The sequence below is a fragment of the Ostrea edulis genome, chromosome 8 (genome assembly GCF_947568905.1).
Source record: "Ostrea edulis chromosome 8, xbOstEdul1.1, whole genome shotgun sequence".
In the NCBI taxonomy this organism is placed as follows: Eukaryota; Metazoa; Mollusca; class Bivalvia; order Ostreida; family Ostreidae; genus Ostrea; species Ostrea edulis.
Genome location: NC_079171.1, coordinates 56,785,089 through 56,798,337, shown reverse-complemented (window position 1 = coordinate 56,798,337; position 13,249 = coordinate 56,785,089). Strand labels below are relative to the sequence as shown.

The 13,249-nt window shown below is 32.7% G+C and overlaps 1 protein-coding gene across 2 annotated transcripts in view; it reads left to right on the top strand.

Moving 5' to 3' along the window:
• Positions 1–13,249, top strand: part of LOC130049229 (multiple epidermal growth factor-like domains protein 11) — a 55,500-nt gene that overhangs the window by 31,775 nt on the left and 10,476 nt on the right. Inside the window, exons 12-13 of one of the 2 annotated variants that reach the window (XM_056146540.1) lie at positions 5,617–5,748; positions 7,716–7,830. In XM_056146540.1, coding sequence (XP_056002515.1) covers positions 5,617–5,748; positions 7,716–7,830 — 247 coding nt within the window. The remainder of the gene's footprint in view (positions 1–5,616; positions 5,749–7,715; positions 7,831–13,249) is intronic. The other variant, XR_008797717.1, reaches the window with a different exon arrangement.

Below are 13,249 nucleotides of genomic sequence, written 5' to 3'. Positions count from 1 at the left end.
CAAAATATAGCTAAACTTATGTAACAACACATATATAACAACATCCATAAACATGACATGTATTTCCATGCTGTAAAAACGCTAAAAATATGAACGTTAAAATTAGAAATAAGTATGGTCCGCACAATATCACCATCGTAATTTTTTGTATGTGAAATGCTTAACCATAAATGTTTCATGTGTGAAAATTTTAAAGTGGTGATATTATGCGGACCTATTCAAATATCTTCAAAAGTGGTTAAATTTTATGAAATTTTCCGGAAATTTGTGTTCCGTACGTATTTTGACCACGTCAATGTAGTAGAAATGTGACACATTTTCAAAGTTTCGTTTTATTTTTGAGACAAGTGTATCTCCGTCAGTATTTTGCAATGTAGAAGTTTGATTCAACATGTACTTCATTTTTGAATAATTCGGGGGGCCAAATATGATACCAAACGAACTTAGTTCTTTACCCATAATGGAATGAATTGATCAAATAATTAAGAATTCACTTTCAATTAACCTTACATACACTAATATCTACATTGATTAAGTAAAATACAGTTGCGTTTTTGTTATTGATCACTGTTCGTTATCTTCGCCTTTCATCTGAATGCAAGGTGAAGATAACGAACAGTGATCAATCTCATAATTCCTATAAGCAATACAAAATAGATAGTTGGGCAAACACGGACCCCTGGACACACCAGAGGTGGGATCAGGTGCCTAGGCTGAATGTAATCTATAATCAGACTTAATGAATATTGTGCCATAAACATGATAAATGAGTGAAGTTATATTTTTGAAACAACATAATTCAATTAAAACAATCCCATTCCTACATTATTATCATAAAATTATCTAAAGTCAATATAAAGTGTCCAACTTTTACTACAGTAATGACACAAATGTCAGCAGTTTTATTTTTCCCCAGAACAAACATATATATTTTACGATTGTAAAAACGTACGTCACTCTAAAGGTTTTTGTTACGCTCTTACACATACATGTACATATAGGGCTCAAGGCGAGTGTAACGGGTCCACAGGGCATGCTTACTCCTCCTAGGCACCTCATCCCACCTCTGGTGTGTCCAGGGGTCCGTGTTTGCCCAACTATCTATTTTGTATTGCTTGTAGGAGTTATGAGTTTGATCACTGTTCGTTATCTTCACCTTTCATATGATTTACGAAGAAATCGGGTGATAAAAGTTCATATCAAAATCATGTTTCTGCAATTGTTAGCCAAGTTTAAAAAAATTGTAAAGGTCCAGATGTTTTGTAATAAATGGTCTAGATTTCATGTTAATTAGAGCAAAAATAAAATCAAAATGATTTTTGAAATAAAGATATGTTCAATGAAATATGTAGGGTAAAACACAAACGTTGATATATCATATCAACATTGTTTCATCGTAAAAAGTCCCTTAAACATGTTGAATGTATTTACAGTTTTATTTTTCTGAAGATATACGTTTTAAAAGAGCATGGACATTCATTCTCTTTATATTCGAGACTATAATGCCAATTTTTTGTCATTCGAGTACCATACAGCGTATGTCGTTAATTAGCCTCACCAGAGCTGTTGATAGGTAAATTTGAAAATGAAAAATAATTCTAAACCAAGCATTTTTTCTTTAATCCGATGATTACTCACCCACTCCAAACTATCCAGCTAAAATACTTGCAAGTCAAACTCCTCATTCAGTGCAAGATATCCTATAAAGCCCGGTCTAAGAAGTTGTTTACAATTACCGTCATTATCATGTGAGGCAATCTGAAATAGAAAGGTTAATAATAAACGGACTTCCGATCCCAACCAAAATTTCTCCCATTTGCATATCATTATAGGATGGTTTGTTTGTTTCGATGTTTTCTGCCACACTCAACATTTTTTCAGTTATATGCTGGCGCCCAGATTTTATTGGTGGAAGAGAGAACCCAGATACAATGTACCTGGGAAGAGACCACCGACCTTCCGAAAGTAAACTGGGAAACTTTCTCCCTTACCGGCGCGAGCGGGATTGGAACCCGCGCCGACAGAGGTGAGAGGGCGTGTGATTTTGAGTAAAATGCTCTAACCACTCAGCAACGAAGACCCCCCATTATGGGATGTAAACACATAGAGAAGATAATGTTATATATAGATAATTATTATAATGACTAAAACATGACAGAAAACTGTACTTTTTGAATGGTTTTCAAATAAAAGAAAACTTGAAAACACGATATGTTATTTTGCCGCCATTTTTCACAATCATCATATATTTTTTCCAAGGAAACAAAAAATGTTTTTTTAAGAGTCATTTGTCTTTTTTCTTTTTCTACCAAAGTGTAATCGGTGTCGGATGACAGACATTTACGGGAGATTTTACCCCCTACCCCTAACTACTAAAATTTGGTTTTTATTCTACATTGATCTTTTGTTCTTGCCCCTATACTGGTAAAATTGGAACACATGTTTAACATATGTTAAACATATGATTTGAAACATATGATAATCATATAAATGGAACACTTGAAGGTCAACGTATGTTTTCAAACATATGAGTAAAATACTTTTATAATATGAATAACATATGTTTGTATTACCTTATGATAAACATATATTTTGTTTATATGATTATCAAATGTTTTTTCTTATGATTTTCATATCATCTACATGCAAAATTGTAACATCATGTTTATATTCAACATATGTTTAACATATATTTAGTATGTGTTTAACATATGATTAATATATGTTTAACATATATCAAACATATGTTTAACATGCATTAAACATATATTTAACTTACATTAAACATATATTTAGGATATGTTAAACATATATTCAACATGTTTTGAAACACGATAGTCGTGAAAGGACACACAGCATATATGTTTTCGAACATTTGTTTATCATATTTGTTGATAATACGGCAGATAAATGTTAGTATTACTCCATGATAAATAAATATGTATTTTCTTTACATGATTCCCATGATGTTGATATACATGCTATCAAAGTTTATCATCTTTTGGTCACACATACGAATTAGAAGTACCTCTCCACAAAAAATAAGAAAACAATTCATGTCGGAAGGAATCAGCATTTATCTATGTCTCTGAGTACATAGTTCTTGTTCAGTTTGCGCTGCACCTGAAATGAAAGGAGGAGCAACCAATACTTTTTTAGGTACATACAGCTGTATATTTATTTGTAAAAATATCATATTAATATCAAGCATGCAAAAATATCATAAAAATGCGGGTATATCAGCATAAAATACCAGACAATTTGACTACAAGATCAATTTATTCAAATTCAGTTCATTGGCATGCTTACTAAAATATTTTTTTCACCAAATAACAAGGAAGGTAGTACTTGGTGAACACAAAAATTAAATTACTAGCATTATTGTCAGATGCTCTTTCTCTAGCAGTAACTGTTGTAGGGAGGATTATATTGTGAGTAACTTTAATCCATGTCCCGTAGTAGTGGCTGCTTGATTACAATGTCCTCTGTATCAATTTTCTTGTTGTCTACTTGTTTCTGAAAGAAGAAAAAAACTAAGATACGTGTTTCCATACAGTAACACCCCACTGCATCCACTTATGGGGCTTCCCCCAATCAAATATAAAATAATCTACATATATTTACACCATATCATTCTATTTTGATTCTCACAATGTTTGGCCTTGACATTTAATAATGATTTTCATTTCACTAAAAGATTTCTTAAACCAATCCTAGCCCCATAAAGCATTAAATTAAGTAAGAAAGATGACATTTTTTTAAAGACGGGGAAAATCCTTCAGAGTAAATCTTCAAAAAAACATACCAGCAGAAACAAAAAATGGTTTGGGGGGGGGGGGTATGTTCGTAGCGACTGTAAACATTGGGAGTTCTTATCAATCCCTACTGTAAATTGCATGTAATTGATGTTATTTTGTCAGTGTCAGTACCTATGTGTAAAATACTACATACATCTAATATTGGTAGGAAGGGAGGGGGGGGGGGGGTAATGAAAGCCATATTTCAGGCATGTCTGAAAGATTATTATTAATGTATATGTATGCACTATACAATTAATTTGAACATACAAAACTTACGGGGGAAAAAATGATCCTGTCATTGAAAAGGTTGAAAAATTCATGCTTATTCCAAACTCATTATATAGGTGCGTGGGAAAGGGGGGGGGGAGGTCCTGGACGCTGGAAACAAATATGCAATTTGTGTGGTTGCATTGATTAATGTCATTAACATTGCAACATTTCAAATACAGTATGTATATATATTTTGGTTATCTAATGTAGTAAACGTAAATTTAGACCAATGTGTTATTCGGGAAGGGGGAAGGGTCTAAAAATATGCCTAATGTCTTAATCTAGTGATTGTTCCTGTGCACTTTTTAAAAAAAAAATATGAGAATTTTATATAAACTGAACTTACTGTTGAGAATTGTTGAGAATCTTCCACGACCTTGTCCTGTAGTTCTAGTGATGTTTCGGGTAAACAGCTGTATCTTCACGGCCACGAACAGTTTCCCCGTTAATTGTTGCGATTATTGATAGCTCTAAAAATCAATATAAAGAATATACTTGTAAATATTAAATCAGCTATGTCTAATATGTAAATGTTTCTACTGAATATAGAAACTTTCCCGATATTAAGAAATCGTTTACAATTAAATTACATCGTCATTTGTGGTTACCCTTCTCTTCTTGCTTAGTTTTGATATATACTGTTTATAACCTGACTTTATATACAAAAAGCATACTTTTGAATGTAAGCCTATATTTGGCATTAATTCCATTTTCTACTTACTATTAGAAAGTCGTTCTCCGCCCTACCTGATGATCGATTGTCTACCAATACGCGAATGTGCTATGAATCTTCTTAGTTACATCGATGCTTTAATTGTACGGACTTTATAAACAGCGAGTGTCAGGAGTGTAAATTACATCGACAGATATAATGACAAAGCTGTTTTGCAAGATTTTCTCCGCGAGCGAGAAACGTAATTCAAAATAATTTTACGTCATATTTGGTATGATTATTTTTTACAGATTGGGGCCACGTAATACAATAGAACCTACGACTATGAAGTCCAAAGAGTCTATTATGCTATAAAACCGGTTTGCTCAGATTGTGTCACAACCTTGTGATTTATTTATAAATGTAACGAGTTCTTTTAAACTCTGTAACATTTTTAGTCTTAGCTAAGTTCTTTTGTAAAACAGGGCCTAGGCCCAATGCAGCGATTTTGAGGGGTGGGTGAGTGTACTCCAACAAACAAAAATCTGTATAAAACATATACCCCAACCCCCTTTTTGATCATACATTAATCATATTTTCAAAATTTCATATGTTTATCATATGTTGAACATATGTTAAACATATTAATTTTTCACCGTGTGTTAATCATATGTTTGAAATTTGCAGTATGTTCAACATATGTTTCAAACATACGTTAAACATATGTTCAAAGCATATGTTCGCCATATGATGATAAAATTATATGTTTTAAATATGTTAATCATATGTTTAATATATGGACATCTAATCATATGTTAAACATGTGCTGCAATTTCACCTATGTAAAACACATGTACCAGACGTTTTGATACAATGTTGTTGTTGTTTTTTTAGCTTGTGAGATTGGATATTATGGAGAGAATTGTACGGTACCATGTGGAACTTGTGCAGGCAAAGTATGCAACAGACTTAGTGGGGAATGCATTGGTGGATGCCAGGATGCATTTACAGGGATGAAATGTGATAGTATGTATGATATGATGTATTTCAATATTATATAATCCTGAAATGGGTAGGGTGGAGAGATGTCACTAGCTGTTGATGAAGTGCTACACATTGCAAACGGGTAACATTGTTGTTGCTTTATCATGCCAATAATTTCCAAACAATATACATATTTACTATTTCAAATGACGTGCTTGTCGTAAGTACATCAGGTTTGTTAAACACTACTGACTGAATTCCCATCTCAGTGAGCTTTATTATTGGCTTAATATTACTCACACCCTGACCAGGGGAGCATCAAAGACTGGCACTTAGATTATAAGTGAAATTAAGATGATTAACATGTAAATATTTATATCTGATATTTATATCTGTAAACTTCAAGATGAAACAAATTCAGTAAGCAAAAGTTTGTAAATTCATATGGTGGACTATTTCTATTTGGTAAACTCTTCAAAATGATACCAATTGTTGAGTATGGCGGAAAACATCAATCAATTAAAACGATACCATCGCCTCCTGTATATAGTGTTTATGTCTCTCGAATGGTATTTAATGTGTTTAATAACAATAGTTATGAAAATGATCACTCACTGTTCGTTATCTTCACCTTTAATATCATAAACATCAACTTTCTAACAAAGTTGTTCAATCTGAAATGGGTTTAAACAGTTGAAAACTTTTCAAACCTATTTCATTGTAACTAGCGCAAGTATCAATAGGTGCTAGTCGGCCATGGTGTCACTTCGAGAAATTGAAAGTACAATTACTGAAATTTTTTTTTTAGAAAAATCTCGCACTTAGATTAATTTCTTTTGTTTGTTTGGCGATACAATTGTAAATAACCACATTAGGGGTACGATCAACTTCTCCACTATCGAATGAGGTACACTTGTGTTGTCTGAGACGGGAATATACAACGGAACTTTGTTTTCATTCTTCACACATGTGACCGTGCACAGGAAATGGGAGTTGTTTCTATATTGCTACATGTAACTGTAGGGGTTAATACCAAATCACCCCCTAATAAGGGTTAATAATATTTTTATTAGGAAGTGTGACCGGTCAACATGGGATGCTTACTCCTCCTAAGGACCTGATCCCACCCCTGGTGTGTCCAGGGGCTGTGTTTGCCCAACTATTTATTTTTCATTGCTTATATAAGTTATGAGATTGATCACTGTTCGCTATCTTCACAATTGATGGTGTAGACCCCTACTATTATTATTACAAAATCACCGGTTCCTGTGAGCCGAAATACTAGATGCAGACGACGTGCTCGACAGTGTTCTGACGCCTAACATATTTATAATGATTCGGTCTTTACATTTATAAGCAAATATCCTTTAAAACCCTTTAATGCATTTTATCACAGGATTAAAGATTAAATGTAAATTTTATGACGTAATGTGATATATATATATATATATATATATATATATATATATATATATATATATATATTCTGGTTCAGATATTGGCGCGAGGGGAAAATAATAGTTGAAGGAAACACTCTCGTGTGATCAACATATCTACTTACATACTACCATTATCATATCAAACTCGGATCGCAACCTGTAACTTGAAATGTCGTAAGCGGCAGTTGTTAGACATAGTATGTTCATATATTTTGAGAGAGACCTTTATAACACTCTTGCATGACGTCATATACGAGATATAGCAAATTTAACAAGGAAAAACTGAGGTTCCAATAAACACACGCCAAATAACATTGTAGGGCTAGCTGCACTGTTACTAGACACTTCCAAAAAAGTGCGTAATTTTTTCTCGAAGTGAGGTGCTACATTGCACTTTAAATGAATAGGAGGCGACTTTCGTTTTGCTTTAAACATATTTTATTGATCAAATCAAAAGGATTGGGACAAGTTCTAACAACTTACAAGTCCCGACTTTCCAAATATACGTCTTGTACAATAGATGATTAAACAATAACAAAAATAGAGATATCCATGTTCCTGTCATTTCAGAATCATTTGAGTATTTGAAAGTTGAAATGGTTTCGGGATCAAATATCGGAATCGTCGTTGCTGCGGTGATTATCGTTATTGCTGTTCTGATATTCATGGTCTATACGTATTTCAGGTACTGTTTCTTATCATTTATTTATAATTTAGGTTATATGTAGAAATACATTCAGCTCTTTGTTAAAGGAATACAAGCTGTAACTGGCGGTATTTTTTCAACTATCCAATTATACACTAAACAACTGCTATCGGTATTACTAATATAATCCCCGAGGTCTGAAATAAAAATCAGCAAAAGAATCAAGGAAATATTATTTGAGAGCATACCTACAATGAGCGATTCATATAAACCGCCATTACGTTGTGTACAAGGACAAGGGAACAAGGACTGCTGAACATAATCGGGTTTCTGAGATTGAGGTTACATTCAAAGACGGAAACTGACGTAACATCACGTGTCATTAGTTTTGAAAAATTACACCGTTTTATGAATGACAGGAAGTACTTTAAATGTAAGGAAGCAAATTATTACGCAAATGCGCTACTCAAAAAAAATGATCATGAATTATCAAGTTAAATTTTTTACAAATCTGACACGCACGCGGTGCTTCTCTTTTGCCCTTTTTCCAACCTGGTGACTTTCAAGTTCAATGCACATCGGAGATTTGCGAACAGCAATTACTGACAGAATAACAATGCTTTATAAATCGACATTTTTTGCTGATTCGACGGGTTTATTGCTTCATAATCACTCTGATTCTATCAAGTTATACTAGTATATGTTCAATCACAAATATATTAGGAATTTGTTTTATTTTTCAATTCATTTGCTGTCAGTTACAGTTTGTATTGCTTTAAGTGTGTGTTTCATTTGATGAAAAACGGTAACATGGACACTAAAATAGATATGCAATTTACAACAATCAAACGACCATAATCGGATAGGCACACCTTGATACTTAATATCTAACTAATGAACAAAGTCATTTTGCTATTCCTCTCGTGGCGGTAAGTGAGAAAGTTTCCCAGTTTACTTTCGGAAGGTCGGTGGTCTCTCCCCAGGTATATTGTATCTGGGTTCTCTCTTCCACCAATAAAAACTGGGCACCAGCAGATAACTGAAAAATTGTTGAGTGTGGCGGAAAACATCAATCAATCAATCCGTCGCCGTGCGTTAGCAGTTATATATTTTTAACTCTGATGACTATCATTACAATTCTTTTCAAATTGGGTTTGAAGCATGTTTGGAACAAGGGGGTATAAATGTAAATTTCACGATTCCTGCACCTCTCTGGCCTTAGAGGCGGGACAGAAGCTGCCCAATATTGACCAATTATAAAAAAAAAATATCTTAAGAACTTCACATGTATAAGAAAAACTATATGCATATTGAGATATAACAGGAAGGCCTGTACCAATATTAGAAATGTCATGATCCCAGGGGTAGGGAGTTCTGATCCGAGGGCGGGTCAAACTTGGTATATAGTGTGTATGTGTAAACACTTAAGAGGCTGTCTACGATAGAACCATGCAAATGGCTATTGATGGATATGTGTCGGAATTTCATGAAACTTGGTACATATGCTTTAGATAACATAACTTGAACGTAAAAATAATTATTTTCATTCCACTTGATCGGTAACCATGGAAACGAGAGACACTTGGTTTTTCCCATTTCTATATTTAGATCTATTTTAGAAAATCAGACAATGTACTCTTCCTTTTGGTTTAATGTAAAACCTATGTTTTGCAATTTAATGATACTTATTTCATGATATTGCAGAGACAAATATGAATTAATATCACATAAACAATCAAAATTTAATACACAGTGCAATAAAATATCAAAGTTTTAAAATGAGGGAAATGCTGAAATTTACACTGAAACGGGTATAGTTGCCCAAGAAACGCTTCAATAGACATCATATTTGATACATGTGTAGAACCTATCAATTTCTAATACATGTTAAAGGGAATTTGGTTGCAAATGAAATATAGTGGTATATTGGGGGGGGGGTGTTTATGCAAGAAATGTAGAGTTAAAATCTTCAGATAATGTAATAATATCATTGCACATGTCATGCATGAGCATTAATGAAGGGTGAAAATTATTATTTGTTGTACTTTGACCAAATATTGGAGGGAGAGGGGTTATTTTGAAAAAATCTTTCACCATTACCTTCCACCAATAAATGGTACATTTATTGTAGTCATATACAAGAATTGTGTATTCAAAGCGTTTTTGCTGTCTATCAAATTCAGCAGGCAATTACAACATATGATATATTTCTCATGTTTTGAATTCACTCTGCATATGTAGTTTTATTGTAAGTAAAGCCATAAAGGATGGGGGTGGGGGTGGGGGGTAATATTCCACTGTAAGTCAGGTAATGCCAAAAATTCATGAAAGACAGATTCATTATAAACATACAGATTTAACCATTGCAATTCTTTTTTGCAAGAATAAAAATTAAAACAGTTTTCCTTAACTACTTATGAGTTCAGTCATAGACAATTTATATTGGATAATAATTGACTACATTCAATTGCAACAATATCACTGATGACATTCTGGAGGTCTTCGTCATTTTCTGGACCCTCCCCATTTTTCACCATGTCAATACAAGGAAAGTAATTGTTTGGTTCCTTGGAAAGCAGGGGTATGGCTGTCTCACTTCAGAAAACATCTACAAAATAACAAAACAATTCTTATTATTGCATAAGTTTGCCTCTTGTCAGGACACCCCCACCCCCACCCCTCGGTCATATAGAAAACCCAGACATATTAGCATCACACATGTTTTGAACGTTAAATAACCAGAAAAGTTTTTATAATATTTAGAAGTTTTATGGCTACGTTTAACCATAAATTACAATTTCAGCAGCTCATCCTTTGGTATTAAAATCCTCCTTGCAATTTGTTCACTGTTTTTATTGCACAATAATATGCATATGCACCTCTTTTAATCATTAAATTTGAATTTAAGAGATCGAGATAAAGATTTTCATTTCATTGTGAGAATTTTCTATCTCAAATGAGTATGCACTGATATACTCTTTGTGATCTAATAAAATTAAAAACTTGATAATTAATTGATTTATAGATGGTGTTTCTTTTTCTAGTGTTCACATAAAAACAATATTTCATGGGTCAAGTTGTCTAAACAAGGGGTGGGTTGTCTAACCAAGGGGTTAAGTTGCTTAAACATGGCTTGCCTGAAGCAAAAAACTAAAAGTAACACAAGATGTGAAACACTAATGGCAACAAAGAACAATAAACAAAGTAAAACATTTTGATACGAAAAGAAAGGTCTTGTTACAAGGATTGTTAATATGAAATATGACAGCCTATCATTCACCCAGTTTTAAAATTTGGGTCAAATTCCAAATTTAAGGTCACAAGGTCAAAACCTTTATCAAAAAAAGTAACTTGACCTGTAACCCATTGATATTAATATATGTATAAATTTTCAAATCAATAGCTGCAGACACATTGCCAAAAGTCATAAAAACTGTTAATGCACAAATTCACATACAGGTTGAGGCCAGATAAAATAATGTGTGGTTCTGGTTACACTCCCTTGAAAAACAGGGTAGGTACATGTAGGTAGTTAGGTATTTTATTTCATTTTTTTTTAAATTGACTTTTTTAATGATAGATTTTAGATGGAAACACAATTTTCTTTTTCTTTTACTTCTTTGCATGTACATGTGCCATTTATATATTATTGATATACATGTATATACCTATCAAAATTGGTAGGGATTACCCTAGTTTTGACAATTCTTACATATTTATTTCAAATAAAAAAATAAATACAGGGGGGGGGGATCAGTGCAGTTGCCAAAATTATGTTTTTGAGCATGAAAGTAGGAAATGATATTTCAACTAGAGTACTGTTTTCAAGCCCTTCCAAGGTTTTAAATCTATTCAACTTTTTCAAAAATAAGGAGGGAGATCGCTTAGTATATTCAAGCAACCTGAAATTTGCACTATTGTTTATGTAAGCACTCTTTAGTTCTAAGTCACTTTCTGTCTAATGTTAGATGACCTGTAATAAATGTTTACAGTTAATCTTAATTTAAGTGTGCAATAAACATGATACAATGTAAATAACAGAATCATTAATAAAATCTCACTTCTTTCTGATTTTCAATTCATTAATCACAGATCTCACAAATATCTCCACAGAGTCATTCATAAATATTTAATGTCATTTGATTTTATTCCAAAATTGATTTTTAAAATTATCTTGATTCCAATATGCACTGCTTAATAAATTTTCTGTTTAGAAAAAAAAAACAAGCTAGTAGTGAAACTACAGTTACATTAATATTAATGCACACCTCCTCCCTTCAATCATTTCTATTATCATTTTCTTTAAAAGTTAAAAAAATGTCTAAAACCTACAATATAATTTGCTCTTACATTCTCCAGAAAAATCCTGGACTTGAATTTGTACTTTATTTGTTTGACTTAATTCAGTTTCCATCCATAACTCTATCAACTTATATATGTTAGTTGTTAACCTAGAAGGTGTCACTTAAATTCCTATTGGATTTTATTCATACATTTGTTTGCATCATACCTTTCAACTCTTTCTTTACATCTGTCTTAATCTGGACACAACTTTTGTATTTCTCAAACTATTGTCTTGTCTGCAAACACAAAACACATATATTAAAATTTCATTATATTCCCTAAATATGTTGTAACAGTATTTTAATCTAGAAAATTGTGCATTGAGGAAATTGATATCTTGAAAATTTCAAATAGAAGTAAAATTTAAAAAAAAATTCATCCATGAGTATTTATGCATAATTGAATATATGTTAGTGCAGGAAGATAAAAAAAAATAACTTACCAGAATCAATGGCAGCTTGAGCAATGTGGCAGATCTATCGGCTTTGGAGTCACCCCCCCCCCCTTTCACATATGAGTTAGATTTGTCATGTAATGGATGACAACATGTTGTTCTTTATTCAAAGTCAATGTCCATGATTGGCATAGGCATGATGGTGTCTGTTAAGTCTAGATCATAGTTAATGCACATCAGCTGTGCAGTGCAGTGAACAATGATTCTGGAATTCACACAATTTCTGATGGACATTTAAAAATCTCAAGTGTGCTGAAGTATACTTCTTGCAATCCTGATGTAAATAAACTCCCTCTTTCCTTGTAATTTTCACCAAGGCTATAAATTTATTTCCCATCACTTTCCACCCATTCCATGTTGTTGTCATCTGCCTTATGAATCATTCTTCCCTACTTTCTTCCCATGAGAGTTCCACAAAGGGAGATAATTTTTTGATAAAATTTCCGAATTTTATACCCCAAATAAATGACTTTCTATTTATTTGCAACCAAATTCCCGTTTAGTAGTGATAATTTCTGCATAAATCTGTGTTTTAAACCACGAAACTATTTATTCTAAGCGTTTCTTGGGGTTTTATGACTCACTAAAAATAGCATTTAATTTGAAAGTTACATAAACTTACTAGTTCAAACACTATACGACTTAAATCTGGAGAATGAA